The 21,467-nt window shown below is 40.8% G+C and overlaps 1 protein-coding gene across 1 annotated transcript in view; it reads left to right on the top strand.

The window, feature by feature from the left end:
• The window catches only part of ARPC2 (actin related protein 2/3 complex subunit 2), a 40,944-nt gene extending 25,949 nt beyond the window's left edge, over positions 1-14,995 (top strand). Inside the window, exons 7-10 of the mRNA XM_021002765.2 lie at positions 8,979-9,105; positions 10,586-10,686; positions 11,156-11,256; positions 14,517-14,995. Coding sequence (XP_020858424.1) covers positions 8,979-9,105; positions 10,586-10,686; positions 11,156-11,256; positions 14,517-14,541 — 354 coding nt within the window. The 3' untranslated portion in view covers positions 14,542-14,995. The remainder of the gene's footprint in view (positions 1-8,978; positions 9,106-10,585; positions 10,687-11,155; positions 11,257-14,516) is intronic.
• The last annotated feature ends 6,472 nt before the right edge of the window (positions 14,996-21,467 follow it).

Genomic DNA, 21,467 nt, shown 5'->3' with positions numbered 1-21,467 from the left:
TACAGAATTCCTTATAATAAGTTTACATGTAATTATCTCTTCTTACAAATGAGGAAACTGAGGGTCCTAGTGGTTAAGTAACTTGCTCGTGTTAACCCAGCTGTTGTTGTTTAGTCCAGGGCTTCTTAAACTTTTTCTACTCTCGACCCCTTCAGCCCTTCTTAAACTGTTTAAGAAGCAGCAGTTTAGTCATTTTTAGGAGTGTCCAACTCTTCATGACCCCTTTTGAGGGTCACAAGATACTAACAAAGGTACTAGAGTGATTTGCCATTTCCTTCTCTGAGTCATTTTACAGATGAGGAAACTGAGGTAAACAGGGTCATATAGCTAGTAAGTGTCTGGGGACAGTTTTGAACTCAGGTCTTCCTGACTCCAGACCTAACTAACACTATCCGCTGTGCCACCTAGCTGTCTTATTAACCCAGCTCAGAAATGGTATAGCCTGGACTCTTGACTCCCAGATTTTAGATTCATTCCACAATAGCACAGCTGCTGCCAACTATACTTACCCCTATTTCTACTCCTCTACTTTTCTTTAAGCGAAATAGCCTCATTTCTCTTACCCTCGTTTTGAGTGTCTTTATTCTAGGCACCCTTTTTCATACCTCAGCATGTCAGTGTCTGACCGGAGCAGACCTCAAACTGAACACTCACTTTTTTTGCCTGCTCTGTAACAGTTGACATCATTTCGAGCTTGCAGTAAAATAAGTTGGGTTGTTCTTCTTTCTCTCTATCTAATCTTTTCTCTCTGTCCTGCCCGCTCTGAGCAATCAGTCCTGTTCTTTCTTGGCTCTTCTTGTAACCCCTAATATAATCAAAGGCATCCATGATCTCGGCAGTTTCAGTGTTCCCTCCAGTGGAGCACCTTTGAACCCACGCATGCCGATCTTGGGTGCATGTCATGCAGTTGTTTCCCTACCCTGCCAACCACAAACTGAAATCAGTGCCGCCTTATGCTCAAATATCTGTTATTCCTTCTATTAACAGTTCTTCCTTATTGACTAGAATTAGGTACGGAATAGCACTTCGTTTTGTTACTGAAGTGAGGTAAACCAGAAGAATAATGTGTATGAGGACAACAGCTTGAAGCACTGTCGCTATAAGAATGGCCAGTCAGGTCTCCAGTGGACGTAAGATAAAACAGTTACCTGCCTCCTGACAGAGGCCCTGAACTCAAAGTAGAGAACAGCGTGCGTTTTTTTTTAACTTGGGCACTGTGTGTATTTGAGTTACTTGATGATGAGGGTCCGCTTTTCCTGATTTTTAGCAGAGGGGAGAAGGAGAGTCAACACAAATGCCAAAAAGAAGACCGTCGAAACTTTTTTTTTTAAGTGCACAGGTGGAAGCCCAGAAGACAGCACTGACAGGCAGGGCAATTGTGAAAGCAACATGTGGCATTATATACTTTTTTTCCCCAAAAAAGCAATCCTCTTGTGTTCTATGTATATAGTACTTTTGGCCTTTTAGTGTTTAAGTTCAGGATAAAAAAGTAGACCTTTTTAAGAGAATGAACTGCACACAAGCGTCAAGATTGTATTCACAGCTTGCTCGTTGCAGAAAGTCTCAATAGGTCACTGCTCGTCCTGCCTCCTTAGTTTGTGGTCTCTTTCCAGGACTCAGCATCTATTTTCTTGTTCTCTTTGGGTTTTCAGTGCCTGAATTCCCATCAGAACAGCACGTATTCCTCCTGTTAGCTGTCCTTACCCACAGTTCGCCACGGTGTATCTTCCCTTTGTTTGTGGTTGTACTCACAGGAGTGCATCTCTTGAAGTATGCTGCTAATCCAGTTTCTTGTTTCACCTTCTTGTGTATGAAGTGTATGTGCTTTTGTTGTCATGTTGTAGTAACCAGTCACATCCAGACAAATCAGCAGTACCAGTGTTGTTGAATCTATTTTTTGTGTTGATTTCTAGTTCATTTAATTCTCTTAGTCTGCATTTGTAGATAGTCACTTTGGAAATAAAGGTTATTAGAATTTCCTGTCTTCTTGGACGTTGTCTCCTGGGAAGTAATAGATATCTCCACTAATAGTCCTCTTCCTATGTTCTGGCTTTTCCTGTTTGTATTTGAGGTTTATGGCAATTTTTACGTCCCTCTCCATTTTAAGTTTAAAGCAGGGTTTCTTAATGGGTTTGTTGTTGTTACAAGGAGCCTTTTGGCAGTCTGAAGCTTATGGACCCTTTTTCTTCTTTTTATGACCAGTGTCTCTGATAAGGGCTCATTTCTAAAACATATAGAGAACTAAGTCAAATTTATAAGAAATGCAAGTGATTTCCCAATTGATAAATGGTCAAAGGATATGACTGGCGGTTTTAAGATGAAGAAATTAAAGCTGTCTATAGTCACGTGAAAAAATGCTCTATGTCACTATTGATTTAGATTAATATAAAGTATTTCTTCTTCTTTTTTTTTAAAAGGCAATTGGGGTTAAGTGACTTGCCCAGGGTCACACAGCTAATAAGTGTCAAGTGTTTGGTTTGAGGCTGGATTTGAACTCAGGTGTCCTCCTGACTTCAGGGCAGGTCCTCTATCCACTGCGCCACCTAGCTGCCCCTGGTGGTAGAGTATTTTTAAACGCATAAAATACATAGGATTACAAAGGAAACTAGTTGTACTGAAGTAATTAATAAAATATTTTAAAAGAAGGTGGTGTACCCTAGGTTAAGAACCCCTCCTTTAAGGCTTCTTGATCAGACCTAAAAGCCTCCAAGAAAATAAATCTTCATTATTGCTTTCAATCTCCAGACAAGGATAACTCAGATAAAGTGGTGCTCTAGCTAGAGGTTTTTTCCCATTCCCCTAGCTGTTAATGCCTTCCCCTGTAAGGCTTCCTTCTTTCTAATTTGTTTTTATGTTCTGCAAACCAGTTTATATACACATTATGTTACTTATTAGAATTTAAACTTCTTGAGGGCAGGCTTTGTTGCTTTTCATATTCGTGTGTGTGTGTATTAGATTCTTCAACACGAGGCTGGAGTTACAGTGGTTTAAAAAAAAGTATCTCTGTTTCTTCTTAGCAGTTCCAGTCTTAGTTGAAGTTAATATTTGTATGAAGTTTGAGATAATACTTTTAAGTTTTCAGTCCATATTTTTATACCTATAAAGTTTCTTAAACACAGTAGGGTAGTGATGCAGTGCGTGGCCCCTACATAATAAGCACTGAACAAATTCTTGATTGGTCATTTCTTTGCCTTAAGTCCTGGTCCAGAAACCTAAATCCTATTAATAATAACTCAGGTTTATATAGCACTTTAAGGTTTTTGAAGTCCTTTACATACATTTTATCTTATTTGGTCTTCAGAATAACCCTGTAAAGTAAATGAGTTATCCCCATTTTATAGGTGTGGTAATTGGCTTGGATGTTAAGTATATGAAGCAGGATTCAAACCCAGGTCTTTCTCACTTCTTATCCAGCCATTTGTCTACTATGCATACGTTCTCTGACACTTAACTTTTTAACTAGCTGCCCCAGTTTTTTTCCTCACTCAAAAAGAAATTTACCCACAACCTGAATCCTTAGCCAGCGGACCTGCTATTAGTAGATAAAAGTTAAGAAGTTGTTTAAACCTGTGGCAGAAGGAAAAGGTGTTTTCACCTAGAAAGATTTGTATGTACTGATGCTGAGTGAAGTGAGCAGAACCAAGAGAACATTGTACACAGTAACAGCCACATTGTGCAGTGACTAACTTTGATAGACAGCCCTTCTCAGCAGTGCAAGGACCTAAGACATCTCCAAAGGTCTCATGATGGAAAATGCTGTCCACATCCAGAGAAAGAACTATGGAGTTTGAATGCAGATTGGAACATACTATTTGGTCTTTTTTTTTCTTCTGTTTTGTTTTGTTTCCTCTTGTGGTTCCTATTCTTCCTGTCAACATGACTAATGTGGAAAACATGTTTAATAGAATGTATAGCCTATATCAGATTGCATGCCATCTTGGGGAGGGAGGGGGAGAAAAAATTTAAAATTCAAAGATTATGAAAGTAATTGTTGATAAATCAAAAAAATTTTTTAAAAAGAAATAAAAAGGTGTTTTCTAGAGTAAGTAAGTTCCAAAAAACCTTACTTAGCTGTTCAAGAGCATCTGTAAAAACTTACTCCCAAGCCACAGGAATTTCCATTCTGAGTCAACTTAACTCCCTCCCTCTCTCTCTCTCTCTCTCTGACCTTTCCAACAATCAGCTGAGTAAGAAAATGTGAGCCTGTTTCTTCTGAAGTTTTTTCCTTTTGAGGAGAGAATACATGTAAAAGGAAACCGAACGTGCCCAAATCAAGTCCACAAGCATTTAGTAAGTGCTTACTACGTGACAAGCCACTGTGCTAAGCACTAGTCACAACCAAACTGCCCTTAAGTATCTTATATTCTAAGGGAAAATAGCATGTAAACATTGAGGTGTATGCAAAAGATATATGGTGGAGATGGAAGGCACAACCTGAAGTAGATAGGATTTGATCTGGGTTTTCAAGGAAATCAGGTAACCTGAAGTTTAGAAGTAAGACATTCAGGTGTTCCAAGAAGAGAGGCAACCAGTGCCAGGATTATGGAATAGGAGGTGAAACATCCTGATTGAGGAATTCCACGTAGGCCAGTATTGTTATGATGTAGAGTGAGCAGAAGAGACTGTAAAATAGATTGTGGAAAAGTAGGAAAGGGCCAGGTGATGAAGAGCTTTGATTGCAAAAAAAGGAGTTAGTATAGGATCCTAGAGATAATAGTGAGCCATGTTGAGTTTGAAATGGGGACATCCAGTTCCTTTTTTTTTCCTTGATAATTAATTTATTTTTAGTTTTCAACAGTCACTTCCATAATATTTTGAGTTTTAAATTTTCTTCCCCTTTCACTCTTTTCTCTCCACCCCCCCCCGAAAGATTGCATGCAATCTGATATAGGCTCTACTTATACACTCATATTAAGCATATTTTCACATTAGTCATGATGTAAAGAACAGTTAGAACTAATGGGAGGAATCACAAGAATAAAGCAGTAAAACAAAACAACAAAGAAAAAGGAGAGCAAATAGGCTGCTTCCCTCTGCAGTCAGACTCCACAGTTCTTTGTCTGGGTGTGGAGAGCGTTTTCCATCATGAATCTTGTGGAGTTGTCTCAGATATTTGCATTTGCTGTGAGGAGCCAAATCCATCAAAGTCAGGCATTGTACAGTGTGGCTTTACTGTGTACAGTGCTTTCCTGGTTCTGCTGATTTTACTCTGCGCCAGTTCATGTAAGTCTTTCCAGGTTTTTTTGCAGTCTGCCTGCTCCTCATTTCTTATTCCATAACAGTATTCCATTACATTCATATTCTACAACTTGCTCAGCCATTCCCCAGTTGATGGGCATCCCCTCAGTTTCCAGTTCTTTGCCACCACAAAAAGAGCTGCTATGAATATTTTTGTACATGTGGGTCCTTTTCCTATTTTTATGATCTCTTTGGGTTACAGCCCTGAAAGTGGTATTGCTGGGTCAAAGGGTATGCACAATTTTACAGTCCTTTGGGCATAGTTCCAAATTGCTCTCCAAAATGGTTGGATCCACCAACAATGCGTTCAGTGTTCCAGTTTTCCCACATCTTCTCCAACATTTATCATTGTCCTGTTTTGTCATGTTAGCCAATCTGATAGGTGTGATGTGGTACCTTAGAGTCATTTTGATTTGCACTTCTTTAATCAGTAGTGATTTAGAACATTTTTTCATATGACTATAGATACCTTTAGTTTCTTCCTCTGAAAACTGCCTGTTCATGTTCTTTGACTACCAATTGGGGAATGACTTGTGTTTATAAATTTCACTCATTTCTCTATGTATTTTAGAAATGAAGCTTTTATCAGAGACACTGGTTGTAAAAAAATTTTTCCCAGTTTTCTGCTTCTCTCCTAATCTTGGATGCATTGTCTTTGTGCGAAAACTTTTCAATTTAATGTAATCAAAATTATCCGTTTTGCATTTCACAGTGTTCTCTATCTCTTGTTTGGTCATAAGTTCTTCCCTTCTCCATAGATCTGAAAGGTAAACTATTCCTTGCTCTTCCAGTTTGCTTATAGTATGTCCTTATATCTAAATCCTGTACCCATATTGACTTTATCTTGGTGTAGGGTATAAGATGTTGGTCTGTGCCCAGTTTCTGCCATACATTTTTCCAGTTTTCCCAGCAGTTTTTGTTAAATAGTGATTTCTTATCCCAGAAGCTGAGAAGTCTTTGGATTGATCAAATAGTAGATCAACATAGTCATTGACCATTGTATCTTGCATACCTAACGTGTTCCACTGACCCACCACTCCATTTCTTAGCCAGTACCAAGTAGTTTTGATGATTGTTGCTTTATAATGCAATTTAAGATCTGGTACAGCTAGGCCACCTTCTCTAGCATTTTTCATTAGTTCCCTTGATATTCTGGACTTTTTGCTCTTCCAGATAAATTTTATTACTATTTTTTCTAGCTCTGTAAAATAATATTTTGGTAGTTTGATTGATATGACACTGAACAAGTAAATTAATTTAGGTAGAATTATATTAGCTCAGCCTACCCATGAGCAACTGATATTTTTCCAGTTATTTAGCTCTGACTTTATTTGCATGAAAAGTGTTTTGTAATTGTGTTCATATAGTTCCTGGTTTTGTTTTGGCAGATAGACTCCCAAATATTTTATAATGTCTACAGTAATTTTAAATGGAGGGACATCCAGAAGGCAGTTGGTGATACAAGAATAAAACTTAATTCCTAGAAGTTGTTGAGGTCACTAAGCAGTAGTTTAGAATGAAAATAAAAGGGGGCCCAGGACAGGATCTTGGAGACAGCCACATTTAGCAGTCCTAACGTGAATGAAGGACCAAGAGCAGACCCTGGGGAAAGGAGGGATTAGATGGATAGTTAGAGGACAGCAGTGTCAAGAAAGAGAAGAAAGTCTCCAGAAGGAGATGGTGATGAATAAATAATGTCAGAGGCTGCAGAGAAAGAGAGCTGAAGAAGGATCAGAATTGAAAAAGGCCATTAGATTTGGCAGTTAGATCATTGGACGGTACAGAGTAATGTAAGATTTTTTTTCAATATGCTGATTGGTTTTTGCAAGGTTTTTTTTCCCTTTAATTCTTTGTTATAAGATGTGATTATCTGGGAAAGAGGTAGTAGATATACAGAGAAAGTCTGTATAAAAGTGATATAAAAACAATATCTAAAATCTTTTTTTTTTTTTAAATTTAAAAGAGATCATTGGTAACCTTGGAGAGGGCAGTTTAGATTGAATGGTGGCATCATAAACCAGATTGCAAGGTTTAGAGGCAAGGAAGAGGAGAGAAAGTGGAGGCACCAAGTGCCTTCCCCCATCTCCCTAAGGCATCAGTTATTTCATAAGCCACTCAAGCCTGGGAGACCAACAGAGTGAAAATGCAGAATGGGAGTCGTGGAGAGAAGTGTAAAAAGCCTGGCAGGGCAAGAAGGGATCTACCTGTGAAGAGTTTATCTGAGGAGTTTATTTATGTTTGATCCTAGAGCAGGAGTTCTTAACATTTTTGTGTGTCTAGACCCCCATGGCAGTTCTCTGAAGCTGTGGACCCTCTCCCAGAATCACATTTTTAAATGTTTGAAATACATAGAATTACAGGAAATATGTTGAAATATAGTACGCAATTAAAAAAAAAAAAGAAGTTCATAGATCCCAGAACTCTTACTCAGAACTTCTGTCCTGGAAATACTGGGGAGGCATCGGGAGGGGTAATATAATCAGACCTTTCTTTTGCTTCAAGTAAAAGTAGCAGATAATTACAGTTGTTTTTAATTTATTGGCAATCTGCTGGGATATAGTATTGGCATTTACTCCCTGTTTGTATTGACCCAGGTCCTCAAGGCCAAAAGCCTTTAAATGTTAAGCACTTGGTTTTTAACTTGGTCTTCTCCTTTAAAAAGCAGTGGTTAACCTCATACCTTGGAGATGTTGCAGGTTCCATTCTAGACCAACACAGTAAAGCAAATAGTACAATAAAGTGAGTCACATGAATTTTTTGTTTTCCCAGTGCATATGCAAGTTGTGTTTGCTGTATACTGTAGCCTGTTAAGAGTGCAATCATATTATGTCTAAAAAAAACCAATGTGCAGACCTTAATTAAAAAATACTTTATTGCTAAAAAAAAAATGCTAACCATCTTCTGAGCCTTCAGCAAGTCATAATCTTTTTGCTAGTGAGGGGGGGGATCTTGCTTCGATGTTGATGGCTGCCAACTGATTAGGGTGGTGGTTGCTGAAGGTTGGAGTAGTTGTGGCAGTTTCTTACAATAAGACAACAGTGAAGTTTACTGAATCGATTGACTCTTCCTTTAACAAAAGATTTGTGTAGCATGTGATGCTGGAACCCTGCCACTGCTTTATCAGTTAAGTTTATGTAATATTCTTCAATATTGTTGTGTCTTAGGGAATAGGAAGGCCATAGTCGAGGGAGAGAGTTGGAGGAACAGCCAGGTAGTGGGAGCAGTGAGAACATAACATTTATCAGTTAAGTTTGCTGTCTTATGTGGGCATGGTTCATCACAAAATAATTACGCCATGGTTCATTACAAAATAATTACAATAGTAACATCTAAAATCACAGATCAGTGTAACAGACATAATAACAATGGGGAAAGTTTGAAACATTATGAGAATTACCAGAATGTGACTCAGAGACATGATGTGAGCACATGCTTTTAGAAAAATGGCACCCTTAGACTTGTTTGACGAAGGCTTGCCAAAAGTCTTTAGTTTGTTTTTTAAAAAAAGCATTATCTGCAAAGCACAATAAGATGAGGTTTGCCTGCAGTACATATTTAAGTTTTGCTACAAGCAGACATAAGAAGTTTTTCAATGACATCCTCCGAAAGGACAGATAAACCCATAATTTTACTTCCTTTCCCTGCCTCACCTAACCCAACAGTTCCAGGTTTCCTTCAAGCGTGTATTTGCCTCCCATTTGATGCTAAGCTATCTTCTTTACCTTTTCTTTTCTTTGAAGGAGTTCAAAGAAGGACGCAGGGCCAGCCACACAGCTCCACAGGTCCTCTTCAGCCACAGGGAACCTCCTTTAGAGCTGAAAGACACAGATGCAGCTGTAGGAGACAATATTGGCTACATCACCTTTGGTGAGTTGGACAGAATTGGGACCTTCATGCACTTGTCTTAGTAGTGAACTCAGAATACTGAGCACTGAAAGAGCTTGTTCATATTGGGATATAGTATTGGCATTTACTCCCTGTTTTGTGTTGACCCAGGTCCTCAAGGCCAAAAGCCTTTGAATGTTAAGTACTTGGTTTTTAACTTGGTGTTCTCCTTTAAAAAGCAGACGACTAGTGGTTAACCTCATACCTTGGAGATGTTGCAGGTTCAGTTCTAGACCAGCACAGTAAAGCAAATAGTACAATAAAGTGAGTCACATGAATTTTTTGTTTTCCCAGTGCATATGAAGAATTCTCCGACCTCATTACTGGCAGAGTGGGATCTGTAGGTGGGGGGTGTCCAATTAAAGTGAAAGACAAAACCTACCATAAACAACTACAAGTACTTCAGTAATTGCCTGGACCTAAAAAGTAGGGCCCCCTCCCCAATAACTGGAACACAGGATCCATTAGATAAATAGGAACAAGAGATCAAGCTGTCTGTGCCTTACATTGGAATTAACACCTGTACCATAGGAGTAAAAGGATCTCCAAACCATTTGTGTGTCTTGCCTCCTTTCTAGTTAGGGCTTCCAGGGGTTTTGCTAATAGGATTTTAAAAATATTTTTAAATTTTTTTTTATACATTTCCCAGTTAAATGTAAGACAATTTTTAATGGTTTTTTAAAATGCTGAGTTCCACATTCTTTCTCCCTCCTGCCACACTGCCTTCTTGAGAAAGCAAGCAATTAAATATCAATTATACATATGAAGTCACAAAACATTTCCATATTAGCCATGTTGCGAAAGAAAACACAGAAAAAATAAAGTTTAAAAAGATATGCTTCAGTCTGTATTCAGAGTTAATCAGTTCTCTCTCTGGAGGTAGAGAGCATTTTTCAGCATAGATGCTTGGAAGTACTGACAGAGGTTTAAAGGATATACAAAGTGTCTCTCACGAACATCTCCTTACTTCGGTAACAAGATGACTAGACAGGTGGTTTGGCTCTTTTCCTGAGTGATTAATGTAGATTATCTACCACAAAGTCAGTCTGATACTACCTCCGCCCCACAGAGAATTGTCTAATGCCTTAGGAACCAGTAACCCTGGCATGAATAGGGGACAAATTCCAAAAAGAAATATGCATTCCTAGAGTTGTGAATTAGAATGACAGTTCAGAGGGGAGAGCCCATCCCTTTGTGGAGTTGGATTCTGAACTAGGCTCCCCTTTGCTTTTGGTATATGCAGAGTTTCCTCTTTACCCTCACTTCATAATGCAGCCATTCATTGCCACAAGGAATAACTGAGATTACCTAGGAAGCAGCCCCCATAGCTTGTATGTGATTAAGTGAGTGGGTTGTGCTTAAGGAAAAATGGATCAAGCTGAAACCTTCTGTTCCTTCTACACTTCTTGGAATCCTACAAAGCATACTGGTGACTTCTTTTGTTCTTTTGTTCCTTCTCCAGTGCTGTTCCCCCGCCATACCAATGCTAATGCCAGAGACAATACCATTAACTTGATTCACACATTCCGAGATTACCTGCACTATCACATCAAATGCTCTAAGGTAAGAGGCACCCACCAGGACTTAATGAGCAGCCAGAGGAAATTTTCATGTCTTCCAGACTCCAGCATTGACGATCTGAAAAACTTTCCCTGCCACAGACTTGAATTCTTAACTGTGGGAAATTTCTATCAAAGTTTTCCCACTTGCCCTTATGCATTATCCTATCCTACCTCCTATGAACACCTCCATGTTAGAGATTTCAGCCTAGATCCCATGTCTTCAAGGTTATTACAGATCTCCACACCCATGCCAACCCCCAAGGTGTATCTGCCACACTTTAGGTCTTATCTATCTGAAAAAGACAAAGATCACCAATGGGATTTCCAGTTCCCAACTCCAGTGGGAATACTACTTCCTAGCATCAGAATTTCCCTTAGAATCTCTTCCCTAATGAGAATCAAAATAACTTTATATAATTTTAATTTCAAAGCTGAACCTCCCCTTCAGCGTATAATTTGTTTGTCTCCAGGCCTATATTCACACACGAATGCGGGCAAAAACGTCTGACTTCCTCAAGGTGCTGAATCGTGCACGCCCAGATGCAGAAAAAAAGGAAATGAAAACAATCACGTAAGTGGAGGCCCACATCAGCAGGGTTTCTATCCTTTATTCTATAGAAAAGAACATTGTGTCTATTGACAGTCTTTCTTAGGGCTTGGGTGCACAGTCTAACGAAGGATTTAAGAACATTTATAGGGATGGCTTAGCTTGCTTGTAGCCAAACTCAAGCATCAGTTAAGGATAAATAGAGAGAATTTGTGTGAACCTTCTTTAATAAACTAGACATTCTTAAATTGAAGAGTAGTCCTTTAGGCCATTGGAGAACTGAAGCCTTTTCAAGGGAATGGACTTATTGATTGGCAAGACTAGGACCGAGGCAGAGCCATGCTAGATTCCAAGCTACTTCTCCAAAGAAGTCTTTTTCACTTGAAGATGCTTGGCTCTTCTGCTGCTGTCAAAGAAGGGATAAGGCAGAGTAGAAGCGTAAGCTCCCTGTCACAGCCCTCAGAACAGAGATCAGATAACCTCAAGAGAGCCAGCTGGGACCCCCAGAGAGCCTGGCCAAAAGGTAGCTCCTCTGTCTGTCTACAGTGTTTGCCCCGTAGAAGCAGATTCCCCTAGCAGATATTAAGTACCTGCCACGTGTACTAGACAGTGGAGGGAAATCCAAAATAAAAAAGATGCTCTTTGCCTTCAAGGAGAGAATGGTCTAGTACACTTACCAGTTTTCAGCTCCCAAGTCATGTTTGATGAGATGTTGAAACTCAACTGAATCTGCCTTATGCTTTACTGCACTGGAGTCTTTGTGTTCCCTCTTACTTTCCCTTCTTTGTCCTGGTCTGCATTTGGCAGGTGAACACCTGCCTAGGACCATTCTGAGGTGTACTGTCCCTCTTCTTCTGCCCCCCGACTTCTGGATGTGAGACGGGTTCTCTCTAACTGAATCTGCCACTGCTGCCATTTTATTGGAGTGAGGAGGGTGCCTGCCCCATATCTCAGTACCAGAGGCTTGTGCTAGGAGTTTTCATTTACAAAAGTGTTAGGAATTCTGCCCAAAGCATTCTTTTAAGTTCTGACCTCTGGGGAATAAGGCCATGCCAGTTATATGACAGCAGTGAATTGATACTGGGAGACTTTTTCAGCTCTTTGAATTAAGCTTGCTCCAGTAGACTTGTCACTCAGATCTGAGTGGGTCCTCCTGAAGAGATGACTGAGTGCTGAAGCAAGAGTGTCAGGATGTCCTGTCTGCTGCTTCTGGACAGATCCCTGCATGAGCAGTACAGCCTGTCTGTACCTGGGATAGGAAGGTGATAAGCTGTGCCCTGCGGCCAAAGCAGATTCTCCTACTATTATGTGTTTCAGTTCTTGTCCCTTCCTGAAGTTCACGATTTCCCCTCTTCCTGCTTGCTCTTCACAGGAGTTCCTATTTCAACAGGTACCACATGGGTGACCTCAGTCGTGAGGCCACCAGCTTCGAGCTGCATTCAGGGCCCAGTGGAGAGCCAGTCAGTTCAGTTGAGGCCAGGAGATGAGACGAGATAGGTACAGCAGAAGGGAAGCTTGTGTCGGTCAGCCTGTCAGAACCCAGACAGGAAGGCCAGTAGCGTAAGTAGATAGTATGAGGATTGCCTTTGGGACGATTCTACCCTGGTAGCGGCTTGTCCACCTGGAGGAAGAACCAAACGTAAATCTCACTAGGTACCACCTGTTTGCCAGCCAGTAAACAGTCAGCATCTCTTAATGGAAATATTTTCCATTCCAGAAGGTTTCCTTACATAACCACATAGCCATCAAGTGTTCTCTGGGGCCAGAAGTCCCCATAATTGCCAGTGGTTTTCCCTTTCCTGCCCACCAAACTTTTAATAAAAGCTATTAAAAAAGTAACGGGGTGAGTGTAATACTTGTTTCCTCTGTTTACTTTCTGAATAAAGTCTAACAAATAGGAAAATGACAAAGACAGTGGCAGCAGATAATTAGGGAGGAAGCAGAGGAAATGGGTAATTCCCAAACTCTTTGGCCCTGACCAGGAATCAGACAGATCCATTTCCCAGATGGAGACTGAATACACATTAAAAATGATTCCTCCTAATGAAGTGCAGACATTTTCCTGAGTTGGAAGAAAACATAATTCTTGAAGAAGTCTTGTAGGCAGAGTTAGCCTTTTTCCACATCTTGTCTTCACTGTAGCCCCAGGGGGACTGGATAGCTATGGAAATTAAGTGAAAGTAGATAAGGTGGTCTTTCTTTGATAGAAACACCTGGGTAAGAGCATGATGCATACCTGCTCTGGATCTTTTGGTCTAGCATCTAGCACTCAAAACTTTTTGAAGGACTTGTTTGGGGTGGGGTTTTTGTCAAGGAGGAGATTTAATGGGGCCTAAATTCAAAGTAATTAATCAAAATAAGTATTAAGCATCTAATAAATAGCAGGCACTGTGCAAGGCAACAGAGTTACATTTCCCACATAAGATCTGGCTTCCTGGGGTTCCAGCTCTAGCAGAGAAGCTTTACAGACTGGCATACAAAATTACTTCTCAATTCCACATAAAAGTTAGGGGTGCTTTCAACCCTGGTCTCTGTCACAATCATGGGGAAGAGGGAAACTTCCTTTTAGTACTGGAGGTCAGGGGACAAGACCCATAGAGACCCTAGGGACCCTTAGGTCACCATCTGGGGCTCTTTTATAGAGCTGGCTTCCTCACAATCTAGTAGTCAGAAATAATGATGACGTGACATCCTTCTTTAATAACATTGAACTAGATGACCCCCCTGATGTCCCTTTCAACCCTAGATCTGTCATTTTATGATCTGATGCTATCCACATTGCAAAAGGTACAAGACTGGCATGTCTCACTCATGGACATATATGCCCAGTCTGACTAAAGGGGAACACCCCAACTGGTTTAAGGACTGAAAAAATCCTAGAAAGACAGATTGTTGTAGTCCAAAATGTGTATGATTACAGTGTGGAGCTGTCCCCAGTCTTCCTCCCATTCTGTCTTAATGCCCTTATGTGTCTTTCCTGGCTTCTCATGGTCATTCTTTGAAACCACTGAGGTGCTCAGCAGCTTCAGAAAAGTACTCTGTGAGAAGGCTGGTAAAAACCGTCTCCAAATTCCCTCTGGCTGGGCTTCTGTGGCAATGAAAATATACCTCACATGCAGATGCCTTTCACATTCCTTACCCAAGGTTGCCCAAGAACCTGGCTCTTCTCTTCCCTTTCTTCTCTCTTTTTCCTGTCTTATCTTGGGTGGTCACCTTAGAAACATCGTGAGGTGGGATGACCAGCCAGCAAGAGACCGGCCCTCATGTTTCTTCTCTTTTCCAAGGGGGAAGACGTTTTCATCCCGTTAAACTCATGGGAACAGACGGAGTAGAAGGCTGACAGCAGAAGGCTGGAGCACTTGCTACCGGATAATCGTAGCTTTTAATATTGCACCTCTCCAGATTCTAAAGGAATTCTCCCATTTTTGGTTCTATTTTGTACACGTTTGGAAAATAATCTGCAGAATCGAGCTGTGCTTGCAAGGACTTCATAGTTCCCAAGAATTTAAAAAAAAAAAAGAAAGAATTCCACTTTGATCAATTTAATTCCTTTTCTTTATCCCCCCCTCACCGCCACCACCTCCCCTCCCTACTCCCCTCCCTTTTCTTTCCAAGCTGTTTTCGCTTTTGCAATACGTTACTGGTAATGAGTTGCAGGAAATACAATATTAACTTGTTTTTCTCCTAAGTATTTGAGTTTAAAACTCCTGTATCTAAAAATACGGTTGGGGTCATTAATAAAGAAAAATCTTTCTATCTTAAATGAGAAGTTGGTGAATTTCTGATCTGATTGCAAAGCAGAGGGACCTAGGAAGGGGAGCCTGATCCAGTGAAAAGAATGCCAGATTTAAAGGCAGAGACCGAGTTCAGATTTTGCCTCTGGTGCTTGTGGGGATTTGGGGCAACTCCCTAAACCTCTCTGGACCTCACTTTGCTCATCTGTCAAATGGGAGTGTTGGACTAAAACCTCTGACATTCCCTCTGGGTCTAAAGCTGTGATCCTGTTCTAGCGTTCTGCTTGACTTGAGACCTAACTTGCCTTGAACCATTGGGGCCAGGTGGGAAGTCTGCAAGCCTAAGAGGTACCTCCAGAACACGGGTATTAAGTACGATAAGGAAAGGTAGCTAGCCAATAAAGCCGTTGAGAGGAATCCTAGAGCAGGGGTGGGGATGGATCCAGAAGGCCAGTTGATTAGCTAGCTAAAAACACTCTCTTTCCTCTTCCCCCTGCCCCCCAGTAGTCCTCCAGCCCAGGCTTACATAAATCTGACAAACCAGAATATAAACTTACTTTACCATCAATTTTCTGCATGTCCTGTACTGAGTGTTGGAAATACACACATAAAAGGCAGTCCCAGCCCTTCCAGAGCTTATGCTCAAACAGGAGGAAAGGAAGTTGTGGTGTGGAGTCCTTAGGTTGGCAATGCACGGAATAGCCAGTTAGCATGCCCTCTACAGAAGCAATAGTATTGATGCATTGATTTGATTACTGTGCCCAGAGCAGAAAGTGGGAAGGAGAATGTGTGTAGTGGCCAGACAGATGGCAAGATGGCCAAAGTGGATGACTAGATGACATGACGCGAGCATGGTCTGGCCTGGGGCTGCCCAGAGCTGGTTAATTTGTTTCTCACTCATCAAAACATCTTGGCCCCCAGGGGATGTTCTCAAAAGAACACTGGCCAGGAAACCTACTTGTAAGATTAGAAAGTACTTCTGATCACTGATAGAAGGAAAGAACCTTGTTCAGGTTTGGGGTGGAATCTGGTGAGTCACTTTTCTCCACAGACACTTCCATGTAAGTTGATATCTACCCTTCCACCCTGTTCAGTACAGCTCTCCAAAGACCATTAATCGTGTAAGTTTATCTTTGGAGAATCAAGGTTCCAAGTGAGGAGATGTCTTAGAGTGTTAATAGTACCAATGGTGCCATTCCATTCATCTCATTAAGACCAGTTGTTTATAGGACTTGTATGTATCTTGGGGTTTTTACGCCTGATTTCATCTAAGACTTTGGAGCCTTGTGCACTCCTATTCCCCTGCCAAGAGTACATATCTTGAAATTTCAATGGAGCCAGCATGTTTACACACTGAGGAGGGAAGAAGACAGAAGGGGAAAACATGGTGGGGACACACACCCTCAAGCCACTGGTGGTGGCCTACTGGAAGCCCAGGCGCTAGTCTGGCTTGGGGGAATCTCAGGCGATCCAAAAGCTCCTGTCCTCCCTCTTCCCCACAGGGCCAAGAAGTGGCCCCTTGCTTTCCAAGAGTTTACAATTTGAAAACAATGCTGTAGAAGTCTGAATTGTGATGTCCTGTGCCCCTGACAGGAGCAGAGGAAACAGGGGACCCTGTGGAATCCCAAAGTTTACCAAACTCCTGGCCTGTTATTTTCCCCAAACTGCTTGAAGATGGATGGATACGGTCATAGTGGAACTAGGGGCTCACAACCTAGGCAAACTTGAAGTGTAGTGGGAAATGAGAGCCTTTGTCACCCCAGAACGGAGGAGGCACCGGCTGACCCATACTCTCCCCCCTGATTCTTCCTTTTAGCATGTGAAGAGCAGGAATGAGACAGGAGAGATCAGGTAAGGCCTGGCTGGGAAGGGATTTATAATTTTTTTGTAGAGGCAGTCGGAAATCATTAGAATTTATCAAGTAGGGGAGTGATGTGTGATGTTTGTGTAGCACACAGAGCTTAGGCCATATTGGTGTTCAGACAGTTGTTTATATCCTTAGGCAGATAAAAACCTTGTGTGTTCTGAAAGTGCCTTTACTAAATCATTATTGGGATAGCTAGTGTAAACCCTGACATTATTGACTCATCTTTATCTGATGGAATTGATCGGGCAGAGGTGACAGAATGTTTGAGATGGTCAGCTAGGCTTCCATTTGCCAGGTCCACAACGGGAAAGAGAGTGTTTAGTCAGTTATCCCTATTTTTCCTGGGAGAAAAAGAGAAAATTAATGGGGTGCTCTTTTTCTATGCCATCTGTGTACAACAGTGGGCTGGTAGAGTATGGCAGTGAGGTTGCTGATTCTGTAACCCTTTTTATATAGGTCACCTCTCAGTCCAGAACAGATGCCTGTTACCACTTTATTACCCTTGCTTCCTGCCTATGCTGTCCTAAGCACCTGGCTGCGTCCACACACAACCAAGAGACCTGCCAGGAGAAGGCAGGGGTACAGAGAAGATGAAAGACACCACCAAAGAGCTAGCAATTTATGCTCTAAACAAGGTCTAACAGCACTCAAGATGTTCTGATGGTTTTCTGGCCCTCCTGTTCATTCTCTGGTTAAAAGCCAGGCCTCTGAAGGCAACACACTATGAATTACTCTGGGCTTATGAGCTTCCAAAGCGTGAGATCTGGAAACAGGAGAGAAGGAAAGGGGCTGGACTTGCTGGCTAACGAGAAGGAATACCAGAGAAAAATGAGCCATTATCCAGCTTTTTCCTTATCGAGAGGCCAAACTCACAGTAAAGTTCATGAACAAGGAAGAAAATTGAGACCCATTTTTTCACACTTTTAAGAAAACAAAGATGTTTTCATCCAACAAAAAATTCAGTTCGACAGACGCTGGTTAAGCGAGTAATAAATGTAAGGCACTGTGCTAAGTTTGGGGATACAAAAACCCAAATGAACCAGTCCCTGCCCTCAGAGAGCTTACATCCTATGAGAGAAGAGGGGAATACTGTCTGGGTACATGTAAATTTAAAGAATGTGGTTCAGTGAAAAAGAGGCAGGATTTGGAGTCAGTGGACTTAAAACTCCCAGGTAGAGGTCAAATATACCAGTCTTGCCCCTGGTTTACCTGTACGACTTCAGGCAAGGCATTTAAACTGTCTGGCTAGAAGTTTCTTCATCTGGAAGGTAAAGGTCTTGTAAGATGATTGATAATTTGGCTTCAAGGAGAGAGAATTGACCACTAGGGGAATGGCAAAGGCCTCTTCAGTGCCTTGATGAAGCTATGGAGGGCTGTCACCATACGACTCAGGTATAGCTCATGTTGCTAGTTTGACAGAAATGGCCCAGTGCAGCCCCACTCCTTCAGACAAGGGGCTAGCCCCAGCGTGGTACCTCCCAGCTAAAGATGCTGTCCATGTTTGTGAGATAGGATTCCACCATTATCTCCCACTAAGGTCGGGACCTGGTTTGTCTACTACTTAACACATTGTTTTGGCACATGGTAGCCAGTTAATGAACATCTGCTGAATTTGTTCAGTTGCATTTCTGCATGGGTTAGATCACAAGATCCTACCTCATTCCCCTTAGTAATTGTTTCCAAGCCTTTTTCCTTTCACCTTGTACCCCCAACCAAGCTCTCACATCCCAATGACAGCAGATGACTAAGTCTCCTTCACTAAGAGTGAGGTCACCTGATTTCAGCCCCTTCAGTTTCTCTTTTTCATTGCTCAAAACATGTTACCTCTCTTCTTTCTTGCGGTTTTTCCCATTCTTTCAAAACGTGACTAACGTGAAAATATGTTTAATATGATTGTACATGTGTACCTTATATCAGATTGCATGCTGTCTTGGGGAGGGGGGAGAGGAGGGAGGGGAGAAAATTTGGAACTCAAAATCTTATAAAAGTGAATGTTGAAAACTAAAATACATTTTTAAAAAGAAAGAAAAAACATCACCAATTCAACATTCCAATACATTTCATGTCACCAAGCCTTTATTAAAAACCACCTATGTAGCTAATGCTAGACACTGAGAATACAAAAATAAAAACAAAACAGTCCCTGCCTTCATAAAGTTTATATTCTACTGGAAGAAAATAACAAATACACAGATAAGTAAATATGAAAAATTTATTCAACAGTTGAAACTAGTGGAATCCATCTAGTTCAAACCAGTATAAGAGTATAAGCCATTCATATATATATATGTGTATATGTATATATATATATATATATATACACACATACACTGTTTTATACTGGTTCAAACTGGTTTATACTGGTTTGAATTTATGCTGAATTGATTTATACTGGGTTGAACTGAACTGGTTTATACGTATTGGTTTGAACTAATTTATACTGAACTGGCTTATACGGGTTTGAACTAAACTGGTTTACACTGGTTTGTTTATACTGGTTTGAGCTTGTTTATTTGTACTGGTTTGAACTGCTAACAGAAGAGGGAAACAAAAGCAAATGACTGAACCATTATGAAAGGCATCTTGGTATAGGAGCAACAATACTGAGAGTTCAAGTCCTGGTTCTGCCACTTATCTGTTATTAGACAGTGGAAATCAATTGACTTCCTTTTTCAATCTCTCTTTCCTCCTTCATAATCTCTCCCTTGCCTGTGGAGAAGAGGGGAATTCCATTATGAAGACTGAATGGGATTATAGAAGTCAATGTGTTTGTCAACTGTAAAGATGTGATATCTAGTATTACTATAGATATTTCTCCCAAATGCTTTCCAGCTGTGGCACTTCAGATCGGAAGTGTGATACAGTGGAAAGGGTGCTGTCTTTGACTCAGAGGATGTCTCACTGGGCAAGTTAACTTAATCTCTCTGGGCCTCAGTTTCTCATCTGTAAAATGAGAGGATTGATTAGTCGACTTCTAGGTTTCCTTTCAGCTCTATGTTAATACATCATGCTCCTACCTATTCAATTCAGTGAATGTTTATTAAATGCCTAATATATGTCAGGCACTGTACTAGAGGAGGGGGAGAGAGGGAGCCGGGGAGAGAGGGAAGGAGCAGGAGAAGGAGGAGGAGGAGAAAAGGAAGGAAGAAAGGAAGGAAGGAAGAAAAAGAGAGAGAGAGAGAGAGAGAGAGAGAGAGAGAGAGAGAGAGAGAGAGAAAGAAACAAAGAAAGAAACAAAGAAAGAAAGAAAGAAAGAAAGAAAGAAAGAAAGAAAGAAAGAAAGAAAGAAAGAAGAAAAGAAAGAAAGAAAGAAAGAAAGAAAAAAGAGAAGCATTCTGTGCTTCCTCATTTCTGTCACTTTGCTAGTATCCCTCCCTCTCCCTGAGCTAAAACAACTAGTAGAAAATTTCCCAAATCATCCATTTATTAAGTGCCTGATACATGCTAAGCATCGTGTCTACTTTAGGGGTAATTCCAGTCCTCAAGGTGCTTACATTCTAACAGAGGAGACAATATGTTCATGTATCATTATTTACAAGATGCATATAAAATAAATACAATGCAATCTTAAAGAAGAAGTCACCAGTAGCTAGGGAGACCAGGAAAGGCTATTACTTATCAAACTGGGCACGTAACAACTAACTGACAGTTTTTCACTTTTCACCTCTGGGATCCAGCAGTGGTGCGCTGGGCCTGGAGTCAGGAATACTGGAGTTCTGATATGGACTCAGACACTAATGAGTTGTGTTTCCCTGAGCAGGTCACCTAACCTTTGTCTAGCTCAATTTCTTCATCTGTAAAATGGGGATAATAATAGCACCCACATCCCGGAGTCATGAGGATAAAATGAGATATGTGTTAAAAAAAAAAGTAGCACAGTGCCTGGCATGCAGTAGGTATTATAGTTTGATGTTTTTGCTATTGTTACTTAGGCTGGGTTCTAACCTTGGCAACAGAACCATTCTGCAAAGCATTTTGACCACGTTTTAGTCGTCAGTCTTCTCCAGCTGCTGCATTTTTATTGATCCTTTAAAGCAGAATTCAAATACAAACTTGTCTAGGAAACCTTTGCTGATTCTGATAATGGCGTTGGTCTGTCAGACCTAGGACTTCTCATAGCATTTTGATTAGGACCTCTCTGACACATATCATGTAATATAGTGTAATATCATTATGTGTATATTTCCAGTGCCTTGCACATAGTAAATATTTAACAAATGTTTTACATTGCTTCATTCATTCATATGGCTAGGAATTTCATGTAGGCAGGGATCTTTTTTTTTTTTTAGGAGGGATCTTCTTCTAAATCCCCATCTTACCAGAGGCAATCAATCAATCAATCAATCAATAAACATTTATTAAGCACAGAGGTGCTTTGTATATGCTTGAAATTTTGAGTTTTGTATGTATCACATTTATTTTACCAAGCTATGTATTCACCAGGGACTTGTGTAGCTCAATGAAACTAAGAGCAGGGTTACCTAAGCCAGACAGACCATAATGGAGAGTTCTGACAAAAGGTGATCCACCAGAGAAGAAAATGGCAAACCACTCCTGTATCTTTGCCACGAAAACACCATGGACAGCAGCCTGGGGTGCTGTGGTCCACAGGGCCACCAAGAGTCAGATTCAAC

The sequence above is a fragment of the Phascolarctos cinereus genome, unplaced genomic scaffold (genome assembly GCF_003287225.1).
Source record: "Phascolarctos cinereus isolate Bilbo 61053 unplaced genomic scaffold, phaCin_HiC Scaffold_7;HRSCAF=346, whole genome shotgun sequence".
NCBI lineage: Eukaryota > Metazoa > Chordata > Mammalia > Diprotodontia > Phascolarctidae > Phascolarctos > Phascolarctos cinereus.
The sequence above is the reverse complement of the archived record's forward strand: the minus strand, read 5'-3'. Positions and strand labels throughout refer to the sequence as shown.